Genomic DNA, 19,393 nt, shown 5'->3' with positions numbered 1-19,393 from the left:
AGTGTCAGAACGAATGACAGCAACTGAAGAAGAGAGCCTCTGGCAGCAGCCTGAACTATGTCAAATATAGTGAGAAATTTATTTCCCCCCGTATACACTGATGCCACCTTATTGCTCAGATCCCCTTTTTTCAATTGTTCACACCTAAACTGACCAAAACGTGCAGAAGAGGCCGGTGAAGTCAGCGTTAACAGTTTTATCTATAAGCTAATGTGCAGCAAATTTGTGACCAGGTGATGACAAGGACGAGGAGAAAGAGAGACACATTTTTGGTGGCGTAATGGCTGCTCCTTTTGTTCAGAGGTGTGCACGGATGCAGAGTCGGAGCAAGGAGTGGTGGGATCCTGGCTAAAAGCTTCACTGGCACAGATTTCATTCAATAAATTACAGGACAGCAAGGGCTACTTTTAACTACATCCTCCATGTTTGTATTCACAGAGTGACTCCTGCCAGTAAGAACTGTGATGAATGTCAATTTAGACTGATGTAAAAGTCGCATAAATGCCAATATGTGCAGACTGAGGTCACACTGCACAAACCAGACCTGTATCTGACTTAGTATTACATATGAAAGAGGGCCCAAAATAGAATTGAAAAAGATCAGATTCCATGTTGTTTGTGCTTTTCACACTTCAGTGAAACAAAAACAAACAAAAACAAAACAAACAAACAAACAAAAAAAACAGATCAAACTCACAAAAGAGGAAATCATCCGTCTGAATGTAGCTTAAGTATTGCAGGAATTCACCCAACCATACAATAAGATAGGGTGGTCACAAAGGTTAAATTATTTTGGCACCAATGGTGTATTTCAGTGATCGTCAACTGGCTGAAGCTTTGGCGGACCACATACAGTAATTATTATAATTAGCAAGTTGACCCTCAACTTGTGGGACAGGTTCAGGCAAGCTTACTAGAAAAATATTAAAATATTAAATGTCAAAAAGCAACAAAGCAGCGTCCCGAGTAAGTTATTAATAACTCATAGAAATGTTGCGTGCAATAGTCCACCTTCCACCTTCTCATCCCCTCTCTATGTCACTGTCAGGTCTGAGTCCTGATGATTGTGCTACTATAATGTATTAAGTTCACAGTGTGCGGGTCATATTTTCTGCTGGTTGGACAATGTGAATTGGATAAGCTTAGGCAGCTGAAACAAATTCCTGCCATATCTTTATTTAATAGGGGCAAACTAACAGCTCTCATTTAATGTTGTGTTTTATTTTTTTAATCATTATTAAAATAATTGTATTATATTATTAAAAAAAGGCTGATTAGGCTCTTTTTTTTGAAAGTCTGCTCCCCACAGTGTCTGCTTAGAAAAACTCTGTCCCTTGGACTAATGTAGCTGATGACCCCTGGTGCACTGTCACGTGACCTGGAAATCATTAGCCAATTAATTGACCCCTTTCCCGCTCTGTGGCTGCATTGTCGGTCACATTTTGATAGTGGCCTGGAGGATTGACAGAAAGCATAACAAAATAATTAAATAAACTGAATTTTAAAAAAAGAAACAGCAGAAATGACGAGACATGAAAGAACAGAATTATTTTTAACAAGACTGACAGCTGAGTCATGGACGACTGCTGAACTGGTGGGGGAGCTGTGCAGGTGTGTAGTCCCTCATTTTTATGGTGGCAGAGCATCTTATCATTAGATTTCACATCACGAACCAGCACAGCCCTGCAGCACTGGTTCCACAGCACCCAAAATCACACCCATGCACTGCACGTGTTCACACACTTGCTCACACACACATACACACGGGCCAGCTCTGTTATGTAGTCATAAAGACCACAAAGTCTTGACAGTGTGCACTGAGCTCGGCTAAAACAACATTCTCCAACTTAGTTTATTTTGTCTCATTCAAGATTCTTCAAACCCGATACATCTGCATTACTATTCATGTCATCAGCTTTGAACCAATCAGAGCTTGAAATGAAATAAATATTAAGCTCAGTTATGTAGAAAATACGGAGCTCCTCAGTCACCTGGTTTCCAGCTGTCAGACTTAATGACGGTGTACACCAGAGTTAGATCACACAGTAAAACCTAAACTCAGAAGATTTAGTCAGGCTTATGCAGGATACAAGACAGAGAGAATGCCAAATAGTTGGCTGCACAGGCTCTAAGATAAGATAAGCGTTTATTGATCCCCAGAGGGGAAATACACAAATAACTTAAAATAAAAAGGGACACAGAGGAAGGACAATAATGTTGTTGTTGCTTTTTCCAGGCTCAACAGTCAAACTCACACAGCAGCAGAAATGGCTTCATTTATAAAGTAAAGCAAATAAATTATATTATTGGAACATTTTTGAGGGGAGCATTTATAGCAGTGCCATTGTGTTAGACTGCATTAAGTTTGGCTGTAGTCAGAATAAAGTGGCAGCTGACTGTATGTTACATATCAAAATGGCATATGTTGTTTGTAAGAATGTATTTATATGCTTATTGTTCATGTCACTTAATTTTCTTTTGTTTTTTTGTCTTGCATGTTCAAAATAAATATATCAATCAATCAAAACCAGATTATCTGTTGGCTGTCCTTGACAACAAGGACATTTGAAAACTCATTTCAAAAGGAGGTTGACGGATGGATAATCATTCGAAGAAGACGTATTGATTTTTTACCACATGTAACCAAACGTTTGACATTTCAATTGCAGGAGAGGCTTCCAGTCTGGAGTATAATGAGGAAACAGCAAATAATATTAGACTCACTGGATCAGCAGGTCCACAGAATTCCCTGAATGTCTGCGGCGTGTCGGTGCCATGGATCTCAAGGACCATGCAGGGTCCGGAGCACAGCTCTGTCACCATACTCTGCAGGGAGAGAGACATGACGACACTTTACCAGGGGTTCCCAACATTTTCACAGCTGAATTTTCAAAGCAATTCATAATATTTGACCCAATATAAGTAGTTATAAAACTGCTAAACTGCTAGGTGGTAACTTGGTAACTTTACTTGCTCGTTAGACATTCCTGCAGCCAACTTGCTGTAGATGCCGATAAACCACACCAGCAATTGTTTTGTGGACACATCTAATAGCTATTTCATGACCTTGCCTGTACCTGAGGGTATGCGATACCTTATTTAAAAATTAAGTTGATCGCTGTCATGTCCTGGTAGTCTTCCCCTATCCCAGGGGATCAATGACCCAACACAGATGCCAGATATTATAGATATCTGGACCACGATACCAGATTAAATCAAAAATGTATTTGATTGAATCATGAGGTATTGTTGGGGTAAGCGTTGCCTGTAAATAACGGACCTATTAATAGCCAAATGCTTGACTGTACTGCAGCAGCCTCCTTCTCAAGCTGACGTTAGCTGTCCATCTGTAACTGTCACCAGCATCATTTAGTGACATACCACACTGACACTGAATGTTTATCTTCTGTGCCTTAAATATCAGTGTGACAGCCACGGTTAACCTGCTGCTTTCCTGTTTTTATCCTTATGTGACAGCACGTTTCTCTCCCCCAGAAGGTGCTGGTCTGGTCTGTGTTATATCACGTGATACTAGTGATGTTTCCAAGGTCACCCTGTGCAGCAGTAGATTTTATATTAGCAATACAAAGAAGGTATTTTGCATAACGTATTTTGGGATTTGTATGGAAATATTTTGAACAATAGCTAAGACAAAGTATATTCAAAACATTGTGTTAATTCCAAACCATTTCCCTGCCTGGAAACAGTCTTTCTAGGAATTTCATAACAATGGGACTGATAGTGACAACATGCAATGACTCAACTTCAAACAGATTACAACACCATCAGGGAGATTTAGTCACTTCTCAAAATCTTTACCAAAGATAAGGCAGTGTTTGTGTGTTTTTATTGAAAGTAACAGTTGGCAGCAGCACGATGCAGGTACTTGCTATGATGGCACAACAACGCAGTGTTTATACTCACAGGATACTCCGTGACAACCCCTTTGTACACTTCAAAGAACTCTTCTGCGTTCGCCCGGTCCACGTTGAACTGAAAAAAAGAAATATTACACGTGAAAAACAAAAATGAAAGTTTGATAATGGAATATAGATTAAATTAAATATGAGAAAGAAAAACAATAAAGGCAGAGTGAAGGAATTCCCCTTAATCAAATGGAAATACTTCACTTAGTATAGTTGCTTTGAACTGTAACAACAGCTCCATCATCACAGACGACCTTTTGTAATTTCAAAAAAAAAAAATACTTATGTACAGTACTAACATCGTCAAGGCTGTGGCACCATGTCCTGGGAACAAAAGGCACCGCATGAATTGTTAATGTGCTCCAACTTTATTCCCATTAATGCACACCATGCTCTGCATGCTGCTACAGAGATAAAACCCTGATTGATTTATTTCTGTCCTACAGCCCAGAATGTGCATCACGTCTGATGTGGCAAAATGAATGGACTGGGAGGTCACTGTTTGCAGCAGCTCAATTATGAGGTCAGGCTGGATCACAGGAAGTCAATACGGTGACCATATTGGTTACGAGTAAAGCTAAGATACACGGGCATAAGAGAACATTATATTAAATACAGTATATGTATCGTTTAATTACCTCCACCAAGGAGGTTATGTTTTTAGGTTTGTTTGTCAGGAGGATTACAGAAAAACTACAGGCCTGATTTTCATGATACTTGGAAAGAGCTTATTAAATTTTGGAGCAGATCTGAATCACTGAGCGGATACACAAATTATTTCTCCCTTTCATTAACATTGCGACACAGGGCATTTGGCCTCGTTGGAACAAATGTCATACATCTTAATATCCAGCTGATGGTGGTAAAGTTCAATACTGGCATATCACAGCCAACAGTAGAAACACTATGACTGCATATCACAGTCTGCATTTGCGAGCAGCAGGAATCCTCTGGGGTGGCCTACACATGTAGCTGCTCCAACTTCACACAGAAAGCAGTCATTATGGAGCGCTCAGTGGTTTCATGCTAGAAATGGAACAACTGGAACAGCATGTGTGTGGATACTAAGTTGATGAATCATACTGATTTGTGTAATTAAGTTGTTTATTCAACATGCAAATTTAAATTTGATTCAAGTACAATTTGCTTCCTTGTTTTCAGAACTGTTTTTGATAACAAGCTGCCATTATTTCAGTCGAAGCATTTGATATTTGTACATGATAATAAAGTGTTTTCTGGATTTCACAAATGTATGTTAAGCATGTTAAGTATTTCCACGGTAACTGTAACATTTAGAGAAATATAACGAGGACCAGAAAGAGAGCACACATGACCAATTTTAAAGTCTCTGAATTTGCCTCCTGTGTGCTTCATAATTGATTTTGATGGTCTGAGTCCCACCTATTTATCAGATTTGTTTTTATCGTATGAACCCTCAGGTCCTCTGGTAGTGGCCTTTTAATTATCCCCCCCCAAAAAACACGGTGAGGCATCATTTCATAACTATAGTCCACGTCTATAAATTTGACAACACACAGAAAACATATGACAGACTCTACGAGACCACAGGAGAATTATCTGTTAAAGTTTTACCATCTGAAGGGCTGAGATTTCAAATCCAGCTGCAGATATGGAGTTCAGGATCTTCCCGGTCAGACCTGTGAACACATCAAAGCTGTTCATATTTATGGGCTTTTATGAGCTTTATTCTAAGTTTACACAGAGTGACAAGGAAGGAGTTTATTGCTACAATAAAGTCTTCAGTGTGATCCTAAGCAAATAATGTCTTTGGCAGACTTCACTAATTGAAGTGAGGTAAATGACAAGGATTATTGTTACAGAATAAGCCATGAAGCCATCATACTGCTCCTATACAAACATCAAATGTTATCTTATGTTGCAATGACCTCACATTGTACGGACTCCTTTGTACAAAGTACAGTGTGATTGTCTTACAGATGTCCTATCTATTCGAGCAGAGGAGACATTATTTTTGTCCCGACAGTTAACACTTCAGAGAGAGAGATACAGAGCTGTTCCTCTTGTCACTGAGGCAGAGCTTTAATGTAAAAATGGTACAACCACAGTGACAAAGGTGCAGCAGTGACAGTGAAGGTCAGACAGCTGCAGACACACATAATTGAAAGAGGGCGCCAGTCTCATAATCTCATTCAGACATCCTGATAAAAAGTAGCCTGTGTTCTCGTCAGGGAGGATAGGTGTCCACAGTTTCCATTAATTCTAAACACTGCTGTGTGCGATCGTGACTTTCAGTTCGGACCAGCGAGCGCTGATGAATTTCTCTCTTATTTGGGTGACTGCTCGGTCACAGTCCACATGTGTGTATCAGGTGAGTAACCACCGTCTGAGTCCTCTGTGTCCTCCCCGGGCTGCACACAGCAGCCTGCCTAGGATAGGCACACACTCAGCGCAGCTCCCAAAAGCAGCTGGTGCTGTTGCTAGGAGATCCTATTCTGGGTGCCTGGCAACAGAAGCTTCTCTATTCCAGTCATGTCTGAGTGCATGTGCAGCCACAATTTCCCTTATCACCACTGTGATTGGCTGTGTCCTGCACACGTAGCTGTAACGTAATTTGGCCTCCTAAGTGATCTTCAGGGGAAATGTTTGTCATTGAACTGGTTGACTGTCTCGGTTTGAGCTCGGCTGGACAAACCCCTCAGACTGGGTCACTACTTTTGGCTCGGACCAAATGTATCACCTTACGTCTGAAGGTTAACACTGTTGTCACATTAAAATAGTGACAGTAGTAGTAGTTGTTTTGTTTTTTACTACAATACCTGTCGCCTTCCTACAAGACTAGTCTGATAACTAGAATTCCAGCTTCACGACTGTTTGCCTCCGTGAACCAGTACAGTTTACATCAATGTCTGTGAGAACATGGATGCTTCAAACACATCTTCCCCTCCGGGCAGTAAAGAAGATCTATACAAGCAGCACAGTTTGAAGGTGGACACCCAAGAGGAGTGTCACCGTTTCAGTATCTGACCAAACGTCTCCCCTTCTGTTCCTCAGATATGATGTTGAATAATGGCCAGAAAAGTGTTTTTGCAGAATATTATGATGTCACAGTGATGCTGACCTTTGACCTTTTGGATATGAAATGTCATCATTTTATCTCATTGGACATACAGTATGTGTGAGATTTTGTCATTAGTAGCATATAAATTCTTGAGTTATGTCCAAAAACATGTTTTGTGATGTCAGTGACAAAGTGAGTCAAAGTGAATGTTTGTGCCAAATTTGAAAAACATTCCCTTAAGGTGTTCTTGAAATATTGCGTTCACAAGAATCTGAAACTGACTGAATATGAACTCTGGCAGGCAGACGCCAAAACAGTCAACTAATTGTTAAGAGGGATGGGAATACTCAAAACACCTGCAACATGCGACTACCTCTACAAACAAGTTTCATAAAATTAAACAAGCTCCTCACATCAGATTTCCTCAGAAAATGATTTTATTGGGAAGGACGAATATCAGAAGGCGAATGGCGGTGTGTTAAAGCAGTATTTCACTTCTGGAAAGATGGTCTTCTCATAAATCTGGTCTGTCTATGCAGACGTAAGATGCAAATACTTTTGAAACTGGTGCTACCTGGCCAGAGAAAACAGAGGAAAATGGCTATTCCATTTGCTTTTGCTGGAGAAGTAAAAAAAAAACCTACAACTACCACAATGCACTGCACCACACCAGACCAATAAACACTCCTACAGGTGGGTGACATAATGCGAGTTGCTCGTCTAAAAATACAATCTCGTATCACATGTAAACAGTAAGCTAAAATATGATTCTGAAAACATTTGAGGTGTGAAATAGGCAGCGAAGAACATCTAGGTTTTGGTGGCACAGTGGTACAGTGGTTAGCATTGTCACCTCACAGCAAGAGGGTTCCTGGTTCGAACCAGGGTGGGGGAGCCCTCTGTGCAGAGTCTGCATGTTCTCCCCATGTTAGCTTAGGTTTTCTGCGGGTACTCTGCTTCCTCCTACAGTCCAAAGACATGCGGATTTACCGGTGACTCTAAATTGTCCATAGGTGTGAATGTGAGTGTGAATGGTTGTCTGTCTATGTGTCAGCCCTGTGATAGTCTGGTGACCTGTCCAGGGTGTGCCCCGCCTCTTGCCCAATCTCAGCTGGGATAGGCTCCAGCACCGCTGCAGCAATAAGCAGATACAGAAAATGAACGCCTAGTTTTACGGTTTGATCTTCACAATACAGGAAACAGTGGAGTTTCTGTTCACACACTCTCATGTTACAGCTAAACAGGGTACTAAAATGTGTTTCTGAAAACACTGAAGTCAGAAATTGGTAATAAAATAACAGAATCTTGGTTTATATTTGATCAGCACTGCCTAGTTATACCGTTTGATCAGTTTGGTCTGAGTTTGGGAGAGAGGGGCGGATCTCTCTCTCGATCCCCTTCTGTTAAAAAAATTGCGGAAGTAAAATCTGTGGTTTGAGCAGCAGCCCTAGAAACCAGCAAAAATCCATCTAATGACGTGATTTGAGCCACACATGAGAAGGGAGATCTGGGCACTGGTAGGACAGAGGGAGATTTACCACAGTTTATTTACACATGCTAATGACACTGTTAAGACACAAAGCTGGTTGAAAATCAGCAGAGTATTCCTTTAAGGAAGGTGTCACGATCATGTCTTTGTGAGCTACAGAACAGTATCAGTTTTACTGTACTGGAGACAGCAAAGCCTGTTGTAAGCACATACCCATCAGGCAGCCAGACCACAATGAGCACAGAGAAATTTGTGGGCTGACTTTGAAAGGTCACATGCACTCCTACTCAGATACAGGCCTGTGCTAGAAATGTTTAAATGAAATGTGTTTTACCATCACGGAGAGAGCATGTTTAATAAATAGGTCTATAAATCAACAGTACACTGGTGAACCTTTGTGGCTGTTTGTTTTGAACCGATACCAAGCAGCAGGCTGCAGCCCCTGGCTTTTAATAAATGTTAACAAAACAAGACGAAAGGAGAACAGCCAAGAGAGATATTTGGTCACTCTTGATAAACGGACACAGCCTAAATTACAACACCGTCACATCAGTGTAATTGCAGATAACCATCAGCAATTACACTGGCATTAATTGAAACATTATACAAATGTGTGCTTTATGTTTTGGAGGAATTTAATTTTGCAGCAGATAGAGAGATCAGCCGTTTCTAAATTGTGCCCCACAGCAAAACAAAGCATGCCAGTACTTTTTTTTTTTTAATGGATCCACTCTCATAGATATTTCTCACGGAAGACAGTTCAACTTGTCATAGCAGGAAAAGCACAGGTGTAACTGCAGTAATAACATTAATGATGGCTTTATTCCATTTAGGTGTGGCAGGATATTATGCCAGGGAGCAGCATGCACAGCACCAGGGTCCTGGCACACCTACAGCCCATATACAGGCATTACTAATGTTATTTTGATGGATCAAAATGTCCTGCCATGACAAGGCACTATACACTGAGAATAACACAACATTAAACACATGAATGCTATTAATGGAATCATTTATGTGGAGTCCTTTTACTTATGTTGCTTCCTCTCTGATGTTTAAATAAACAAGCAGGGAGGGGCATGCTCCAATCTAAATGTCATCTCAGCTCACAATGTTCCTGTGTTTGTCTCTGCTGATTTTTTGTTTTCAGGGCTCCCTAATGAAGTGTCGTCAAGTGTTTCCAAACAAGACAAAGGGTCTGCAGCAACACTGTGAGGCTGTGCTTTGAGATAAATGCCAACATTAGCATGTTAGCATACTAAGATTAGCACACAACAGAAAGTATAGCTGAGGCTGGTAGGAATGTCAATAGTTTTGAAGGTGTTAGGTCAAAAGGTATTTGACCAGATGGTGGCGCTAGGAGAAATGTAAGAGGAACACCAGAGTCATTCAACGCAATCCCTAAAGCAATGCCGTTAGCATGGCTAAAAATAGAGAATGAACACAGCACACAGAGCTCAAATACACCCATGGAAACTTGATATAAACCTCCTCTAAATCAGATACCAAACAAATAACCGCTGAGATCAAATCAGCAGTAAAGATTAAATTAATTTATACGGGACCACAGTGAGCTTGTTTATTCTAATGAGCAGCGTGTGAGCTTATATGTCCGGGACAAGTCGTCCAGGTCTCCCCTCTGTCAACAACTCTGTGTCTGCATACTTCAGCGCCGTCCAGAGAATTTCACATTTCACAGGTCAGAGCTCCAGTGGCATGCTCCGTGAACAGGGATCAGGGCAGGGATTTGGAAAAATCCAAAGCCAAATTTGGTACGTCGTGCCTTTGTGTGACACAAAGACATTAACATCAGCTATAGGTGGAGGGGGAGACGAAGTTATAAAAGTCACAGGCTGGTCACTAGGACTGCCCCTATCCATTATGTTTTTCTTGACTAATCTTGACTAATATATCTTTAGATTCGATTAATATAACAATTATTTTATAAAATAAAGATTTAAAACCTGTCTCATTAGTATTTAATCTTATTCAGTCATCGTCTCTTAGAAACAATCATAATAACGGCACATTTTAAAATTAGTCTTATTTCCACATCACTGCTGTGGTACAATTAATAATAATGCCTGATCAAAAAATTACTGGACCTCAAACTCAGCAGCAGTGCTTAATTTAATCACTGTATCTCAACAACTTTTCCCCGTACAGGACAACCAGTAACTTTCCTAAGCACTTGACTTAAACTTAAAATGGCTATAACATGGATTTGTTTCATCACTGGAATAATATGCAGTTTAGATAATCACTGGTAGGTGTATTTTTGCCTCAGTGAAGAACTGATAGGATTCACACACTGTAAAAACACTCTCTGATGTTAGTTTAAGCAGTTTTCTCACTCGTGCATGGCCATTTAAGTAAACAGAAAATATAAAACGGCTGAATAACAATGTGTCACGTCAGCAGTGGTGCAGAAAGGTCAAGAGACTTCAGCACAAAAAGTAAACAGGACGGTGCTGTCTGACTGCCGATTTGACACAGCACTCCAGGACACTTTTGCTTCAAGTGTCCATAGCAGCTGTTCTCCTGTGATCAGACATTTTAGCCACAGCCATGAGCTGCAGCTCGTTCTCTGGAGGAATCAATGCTTTGACCAGGCCCAGAGGAAGTGAGCCGAGCAGAAGTGAGACAATTTTCATAGTGGGCAAACAGTGGTACTGCAATATCCAGGGTCTGCCACATGCCACACTTCTTATTCTGGCACCATGTTGGCTAAAATGTTGGTGACATTCGCACATGTAAACACAACAGCAACATCATACAGTTATTGACATGACTTCAAGTGTTTCTGCTGACCTTGACAGCCTCACTGCATAATTTAGGAATGTATCAACAGACAGACACATACTTATTAATATACAGACAGGTTATGTTCCCTACCTTCTGATATGGCATGTGGCTTGATGATACAGCATGTGCAGTCTGTATAAATGGCTGTATTTGAAGGACCGTGGCCAATTGTGGATGGGAAAAAAAATTCAAGCTCCTGAAAAAACAAACACAAAACACTTTAGAGTGTGTAATCATCTCTGAGTGTGAAGCACAAAGCACAAAGGGCACACATGAACATGAATAAAGCTAAAGCTGCACATTCTTACTCTCGCTGCTGCAGCAAGTGAGTCAGAGCCATGACCAACATTTTTGATGCCATCTGTTCCAAACTGGGCACGGACACTTTGCGGCGCCTCCTTCCGCGCCACAGCAGGGTCTGCAGGTCCCAGGAGCCTCCTCCAGATAGACATGGCCTCATCACCCATCAGCTCCATGGCAACCACAGGGCCCGAGGACACGAACTGCACCAGGTTACTGCAAAATGGAGCAACGATGGAATAACCCATTAATACAAGTGGAATTCCTGCGAGCAGAAGGTCAGCTGTGTTAACTGTGTTCAAATGTCACTACAGTGTCATTAAGATCAATGTCACAGGTTCTGTTAATGATAACGACCGGCTACCAGAGGTGTTTTCTGTTAGCTCACACCTGCTCAAAACTTGCAAATCATTTACAGGCACTTACTTGAAGAAAGGCTTTGACTGATGTTCTGCATAAAAGTCTGCCGCTTGCCTCCTGTGATGTAAGAAAACCATAAAACAATTATGTTAATGAGTGGCCATATTATCTAAGGTATACTATGTGTGAACTCTACATACCAAACTACCAACAAAGACATTCACAGAGATCATAATATTTATGTAATTTCTTGCCAGAGTAAAAAGCAGCTGTGTGAAATTTATGCTTTTTGGTGTGCAAGGTTTTAGCTTCTTAATAGTTTGGAAACTACTCCACACTTTTCTGTGAAAACCCAGAGGACATGTATACTGATGTCAAGTTTTCATTCAACAGTTAAAAATGTACACATTTGCATGATGTCAGCTCACTTAAAGAGGTATTTAACTGCTAAAAGGAGGGTCTTATCATAAAACTGGGCCGTCTATGCTGTAAAAAGATGTCAGTAATTTTGACATTGGTGCTGCATGACCAGAGAAAACAGAGGAAAAGGGCTGTGGCATTTGCTTTTGCTCAAGAGAAAGAAAACCAACAACTACCACTGTGCAGTAGGCTGCACCAGACCAAAAAATGCTCCCACTGGTGGTTGACGTAATGCGAGTTCATCCGTTTTGACTCAGAAAACAATACGGTGGCCAGCTGGTAACAAACAGCCTCATATCACAGTTACACAGTAAGCTGAAATATGTTTCTGAAAACATTTAAGGCGAGAAATAGGCACTGCAGTAACAGAATCTTGGTTTACATTTGATTCAGCACTGCCTAAGTTTGAGAGAAAGCGAGGAAAGAGAGGGGCAGCTCTCTCTTGAAGCGCTTCTTTACTCTATGTCACTAGCTGGACTCCCATTTTGAAGCCTCTAGTTCAGCATCGTGGACGTTGCCATCTTGGACTTTGGAGCCAGAAGTGACCGTATTTTGTCGAATCTGGAGCTGTGGAGGAGCAAGGGGTGGATCTGACTGAGAAGCCGAGGACACTATCGGCTGACAGCCTGTCACTCAAAGTGGCCAGCCCTTAATTATGCACAACTTTTAGACTCAATAAAATGTAAACAGGTGAGTCATATAAAAATTCACCCCCGTACAGTTGTCATGAACGGGAAAATTAACTATACAGACCAAAACCTCTTTTTGCATTTGGCTGTAAACACGTTTATTTCTGCTGTAAAGTCGGGCATTTTAACATGGGGGTCTATAAGGATTGACTGGCTTCTGACACCAGCCTCAAGTGGCACAGAACTGCAGTGTTTGGCACTTTCATGTTGGCTTCATTTTTCAGCCCTGGAGGTTGGCGACCTGTGACTCCTGACCCCGGCTAGGGGTCGCCAAAGCTTCAAAGGCGGCGGTGAGACCTTTTTCATTTAAGAGGTGTATGAAAACTTAAAAAAATGCACAGTTTATAAGTTTGTTCTGTACAGTTATTGTTATACATTGAAAATAATATGGAATACACATAAGTTATGTCACTTAGTCAGGGGTCGTCAGTTTACTCAATGACAGAAGAGGTCCTTTAAGGAAAGAGGTTGGGAACCACTGCTCTTTGTGTCCATGTTGGCTGGGTTACAAAAATGCGGAAGTTCAATCTGTAATTCGAGCATCAGCCCTAAAGTCAGCTGTGAGCAGGGAGATCTGGGCGTTGGCAACATAGAGGGAAGTTCACCACATTTACTCAGACTTACCACACTGCTATGACACAAAGTCATATCATATCATAAATCAGAAAAGTGTCCCTTTAATGTGAGTCATCATGAGAAGTATTTTATCCTGATTGCAAACACTGCAGCTAAAAAAAATGTATAATTATTTCTGGACTTTGTTATGTTTTTAATTTATCATATAATGTTATATCTCTACCTTTTTAATACCACATGATGATTTGATTTGAATGATGTAATCAATGCTCAGTACAGGGGTGGGGGTTACTTTGATATGTTGTGTTTTTGTTTATTATTTTTGTCAATTTTTATCATAAAAAAGAATGAGCAGATACTTTTAAGTGCACCTACAAACTGTATTTTATATGTTGTAAATACCCAATAAATATATCTATAAAAAATTTACACATTTTCCAGCAGATTGCAGTATTTGTAGATGCAGATTTTTTTATTACTGGCAGCTGGAGAAAGCTTTGAAACAGTAGTCACCTTCATACTGGGCAACAGACAGTTTTACTTTAGTTATCTGTGCAGAGGAACATCGTTGAAAGAACTGTTCAATTTTAATGAAACATGCAAACAATTAATTTTCAACCAAAATATTTTAGAAACTTTTATTGACCTGAATAAATAAAATCTAAAAAATTCCAAGATATTAATGCTAATCAAAATACCACCTACAACTCTGAATTAAACCCGTCATATGCTTTCAAATATTTTCTAATACTTGTCAGATCTAGTGATGGGCGAAAAATGAATTAACAAATCTTTTGAATGACTCTTTTTAGTGTCTGGTATGTACCAGGTCAGCCTTTCAAACGTTTGAATACTTGACAATCCATTACATGTCGTAACGTAGTGCAGCAACGGCGAGATCGATTATAGCAGACTCGAGCCACTAATGGGGCATTAACATGCTCTACAGATGTTCGTTCTTCTGACTTCGGTGTGTTTATGAGCTTTGAGTTTTAATGTGAAAACATGGACGCTACAAAGATGATGTGTTACGTTTTATTACTCAGAGTGTTTCAACAACACATTGATAAAGAAATGTAAAGGCCTCATTTTTCAGATTATTCCAACATCACATGAATGCAGCACCAGAGAAGGTAAATGGGACTTCTGCTGCTTCCCCCTCGAAGAGCAACAGATCGTTGGTCAGTGACATATCTGTAACATCATATTGAGCTTTCCTACATACAAGACGGAGCTGAATCAATGAATTAAAATGAATATTTAATCTTTATTAGTGTAAACGTATACATGATGACCGGTTATGCACTAAAGAGAAGTTTTATGGGGCAGCAGCACGAGCTGCTCCTCCATTGACACTTCAGACAAATCTTAAGATGTAAATGTTTTCAATGGCCTTTGGTTGTTCGTAGTGGTTTTAATATTTTAGTATTTTATAATCTTTTTATGTATGTAATTGTTCTTATCTGCGCTATTCTGTTTTATATTTGTGTACATGTTATATTGCTATATAGGTGTGTTCATTCTTTTAATTTGTACAGCAAGGAAATTGTTGTTTTTAAATGTGCCATAGAAGTAAACGTGCATGTACTATAACAGTCACAGAGACACTGACACCATATTTTGCAAAACTCAAAGGAACCAATACTGTGACAAGAATCTGTCTGCCCATCACTACTCAGATCATTTAAAACACCACAATGAACAAACTACAGAAGCATTATCAGCAAAGTGCACCTAGGCATCAAATGTAAAACTAAAAAGTGCACATTAGACTCGTTGCTTCATCTGAGCCTGAGAGGAGTTTGATAATATGTTTGCACCACAACTGAGCACCTGATAAAACCGTAATTAAACACCAACCTTGTCTGCCCCTTGGAACGCCATATGTTCGTAATGTGTGTGAGAAAGCAGAGCCATCCATCTGTTTGTGTGAGGATACTGGCAGCAAACTGCCTGTTTCTGCCTCTCTGAGAAGAGTTTGTCCGATACATTACCACAGTGTGTGATTTGTAGTTTTATTAAACACTCTCACTGGCGAGGCTTCGACCTTACCATGTCAGCGTTGTCATTTTGGCTTTGGTCACAATCAGGTTGGAGGCGTATATCAGTTCAAGGACATCTCCGATCTTGGTGACGACATCTGGCTTTATCACAGCTAGAGTTCTGGAAACATGGGGAGAAAAATAGAAAGTGAGTCATGGCTGACGTATAATGGATGGATGGTGGATGGACTTGAACCTGTATAGTGCCTTTCTAGTGTCCTGACTCTTTTATAGTACATGTCACATTCACCCACTCACACACACATCCATACACTGGTGGCCGAGGCTTCTAACAATGTGCAGCCTACTCCTCAGATAACCATTCACATCACACTCACACACATCAGAAGCAATTTGGAGCTCAGTGTCTTGCCCAAGGACAATTTGACAATGCGTACTGGAGGAGCCGTGTTCGTACCACCAATTTTCTGATTAGTGGACGACCACAGCCGCTGCTGCTCAGTATTACATATAAGCCAATAAGAGGCAACTCAGGAGAACCAGACCAGAAACACTGTCCCACTTACAGTAATGAATGCTTTATAATGTGTAGGGCTGGGTATCGTACCTCGAGATATACAGGGTAACAAGTGAATTGTGTCCATAGCACACAGACAAACCAAAGATCACAGAGCTCGGTCAGTCTTGAGGACTTATTCTAAGGGCTGGGCGATATGGCCCTAAAATAATATCACAATATTTCAGGGTATATTTGCATTTAATAGTTCAGCAAAATAAGATCTATCACCAATTACACATTTAAACAGCTCCCAAATACACAAATGTTCCCTGGGATCTATATTTATATATAAATCAACAGGTGGTTTCCTTCTTTCAGTAAAATCCTAAATGATCGTTTTTTTCCCACCTGGACCTTTATGCTCTGCCATCTCTAATCATCACACTGTAACCTGTGACAGGCTGTTATGATACAACAACTATCACACGTTTGTCGAGCCGCAAACGTCACGTAGGTTTACATTACCAAAGGTTTATGACAAAATCACTTGATGACACTGACTCCCGTGCGTGCACGGCGAGAGCTGCTGTACTGCTGCCAGAGGAGCCACTGACTGAGATCCCTCTGAGTGGTAAGTCACTAAAAGAGTCTGAGAAGTCCGGCGCTGTTCACAAAACATTCAGGACGCCACAGTTTATTCCACACTACTGAGGCTGCTCCTCTTTTTGGAACCATTGCAGAGTCGGTAATAATTTGCTTTTGTCATGCTTGTTGTTGTCCTCATTAATAGTATGACATCAATATGTAAACAGGTCGAAATATCATGATTATCACGATATGAATTTCTTATATGATATCAAAAATAATACCTGTATTATAGTGAACAAGATGATACGGCACACCCCTACTTATTCTTCAAATGTTGCTTGATTTAGATACCATGTTAGGTCAAGATAAACCATGATAAAACTTCCAGTGGTTAGTATCACGGTTTCACATCTGAATTATTGTTAAAACTGTGTTTTAAGCGTGCGATGTAGGTTTGTTTTGCTATTCCCTTGATTACAGAGAGAGCATGCAGCAGACAAACCCAGTGATGCTGCTGGTCCCTTGTCCCAATCTATAGCGACACAGACACTCGAGTAAGTATTTAAAGAGAGGCTATCTTTAATGTTAAAGGTACACTATGCAGGATTGTCGGTTACACACTTGCCAGCAATATTAAGAGTAAAAGCCAACCCCAGATTCTCTATGGCATTCTGCCTTGCTATATATGTGTTTTTTGGCGTTGTGTCTCTTGGATGCCTGCTGCTTACGGTCTGGCACCTGGTCGCTCGCTATCTTCTTATAAAACCATGACCTCATCTGAGCACTGAGGGGATACACGCCCATAAACCTACCGAACACAGAAAATAAGAAGAAAATACAGGTAGAGGGCAGAGTCTCACATACTTGTTGTGGGTCATAAATGATGATTGAGAGGATTTATTTCTGTTTGAGTCTATTTTTTGGGGGGTTGGGGGGAATCCTACATAGTTTATCTTTAATCCATAATGGATATGGTCTTAATATTCTTTTAATGTGTATTGTTTTGGTATCTGTGCCAAAATAAATACATAACAAGTAAAATGACAAATAAAATGTGATTAATCAATATAGTCATCGTCAAGTTATTTAAACACATAAAATCAAAGTCATGCTGTTGCCTTAAAAATCTGATTGACAGCTGATTAACAGCAGATATAACACATTACAACACATTTTATTTATTTTTAATAATCATCATACTGTGGACTAAGTACAACGTGTAGGAGTGTGCAGTGTAAACAGATCACACCTCTCTATAAATAATGCTAAAATAAAAGGTATGAGCCGCAGTTAGAGGTGATGTAAAGCTGCGAGACGTGTAACCGGAGAGGATCAGTCAGACATATCACATAACCAACACAATCGTACCTTTCTTTTTTGCTGCCGAGTTTGTTTGCTGTGTACTGATCTCCGTATTCAATCAGATTCAGCTGCCGTGAGAACACGTTCACTCGATTCCCGACAAACAGGTCCTCTTGATGGATGTCGTCATATTTGGTCCTTCTCAAGAATATCCGCTGGTTTTTTACATCAAACTACAAATAAAAAAACAGACATGTTGGTTTATTAAGCTGCAGACTTGTGTCATTCATGATATCAATGTGCCAGAGAGCATACAACCCGCGTGCAAAGTTTTTTCAGATGTCAACAGTGAAAAACATCAGCAAAATTCTATACACAGTAGATTGACAAAAAATACATGATCAGAATAAATACTTGGACCTTGTATTCTCCTTAAATATTCAGTCAGACTAAAAGGCATAACAAATTCTAATTATAATAGTCCTGCCTTTATAAGTGGCCTAAAAAAGTTGAAACAGCCAATGTAACAGCACATTTAAAGTACAGTAACGAATGCATACCATTTCCACCGAGCTATCTTTGGGGTAGTAGAACAGTTGATAGCGCCGCAGGAGAGCTGCAGTGGGGTCATACCACTCAGCAAGAAAGGCATAGCGATCCTCCTGATAATGTCAAGGAACAGAACAAATCAGAGTAATAAGGAGACACAAAATAACCCACAGCGAGCTTTGAAAGGTCACGTCATAATGTCGCTTTGAACCATGAGGCTATGATACTGTAACAACTTTTGTGTTTGCTCAAAGATATTTGTGTAGGTCTCAGTCCCTGATATAGATCCAAATAACAATTACCACAAATAAGAGAAGATACACACTATGTATGAGTTCAAATTATTAAAGTTCAAGTGGCATCTCTGTCTGTGTTAACGGCTCTGTATTTGTTGCTGGATACGAACAACTACAATTCACAGATGCTTTATATAACTCTTCAGCTATGTTCCAATGCACGCCTTAGTGTTTCAGATTTTTGGTTGCACCATCACACCTCATGGTATTGTTTTGATTATGATAATCATCTTGCAGAGGCTTGAAACATTTTTGAATTAGGCAAAGTTACGTTGCTGTGCAGACTTTTTTTAAAATCTGATTTTTGACTGCACAACCACACAACAAAAATGTAACTCTAACAACAACAGATGTAGAACTGATCATTGTGCTGGATAACCTAATTTAGGAATGTTTCAAGTTGCTGCAAGTTAAATAAACACATCCAAATACACCAGTAAGGTTCTTTAAAGAGTGGACTTGAGTGAGATGGCAGACTGTGGTAATAAGGTTTTCACAAACTCAAGGTTAAAGGTTTCAAGAATGTCTTGTTATAATGGCAGCTTATTTAA

The 19,393-nt window shown here is 40.1% G+C and overlaps 1 protein-coding gene across 3 annotated transcripts in view; it reads right to left on the bottom strand.

Moving 5' to 3' along the window:
• nme7 (NME/NM23 family member 7) overlaps positions 1-19,393 on the bottom strand; it is an 84,562-nt gene that overhangs the window by 63,119 nt on the left and 2,050 nt on the right. For all 3 annotated transcript variants that reach the window (XM_078168569.1, XM_033622538.2, XM_033622537.2), the window contains exons 2-10: positions 18,558-18,659; positions 18,064-18,230; positions 15,658-15,768; positions 11,987-12,037; positions 11,569-11,776; positions 11,351-11,456; positions 5,520-5,584; positions 3,925-3,993; positions 2,725-2,826 (exon numbers count right to left, since the gene is read on the bottom strand). In XM_078168569.1, coding sequence (XP_078024695.1) covers positions 2,725-2,826; positions 3,925-3,993; positions 5,520-5,584; positions 11,351-11,456; positions 11,569-11,776; positions 11,987-12,037; positions 15,658-15,768; positions 18,064-18,230; positions 18,558-18,659 — 981 coding nt within the window. The remainder of the gene's footprint in view (positions 1-2,724; positions 2,827-3,924; positions 3,994-5,519; positions 5,585-11,350; positions 11,457-11,568; positions 11,777-11,986; positions 12,038-15,657; positions 15,769-18,063; positions 18,231-18,557; positions 18,660-19,393) is intronic.

The sequence above is a fragment of the Epinephelus lanceolatus genome, chromosome 6 (genome assembly GCF_041903045.1).
Source record: "Epinephelus lanceolatus isolate andai-2023 chromosome 6, ASM4190304v1, whole genome shotgun sequence".
NCBI lineage: Eukaryota > Metazoa > Chordata > Actinopteri > Perciformes > Serranidae > Epinephelus > Epinephelus lanceolatus.
The sequence above is the reverse complement of the archived record's forward strand: the minus strand, read 5'-3'. Positions and strand labels throughout refer to the sequence as shown.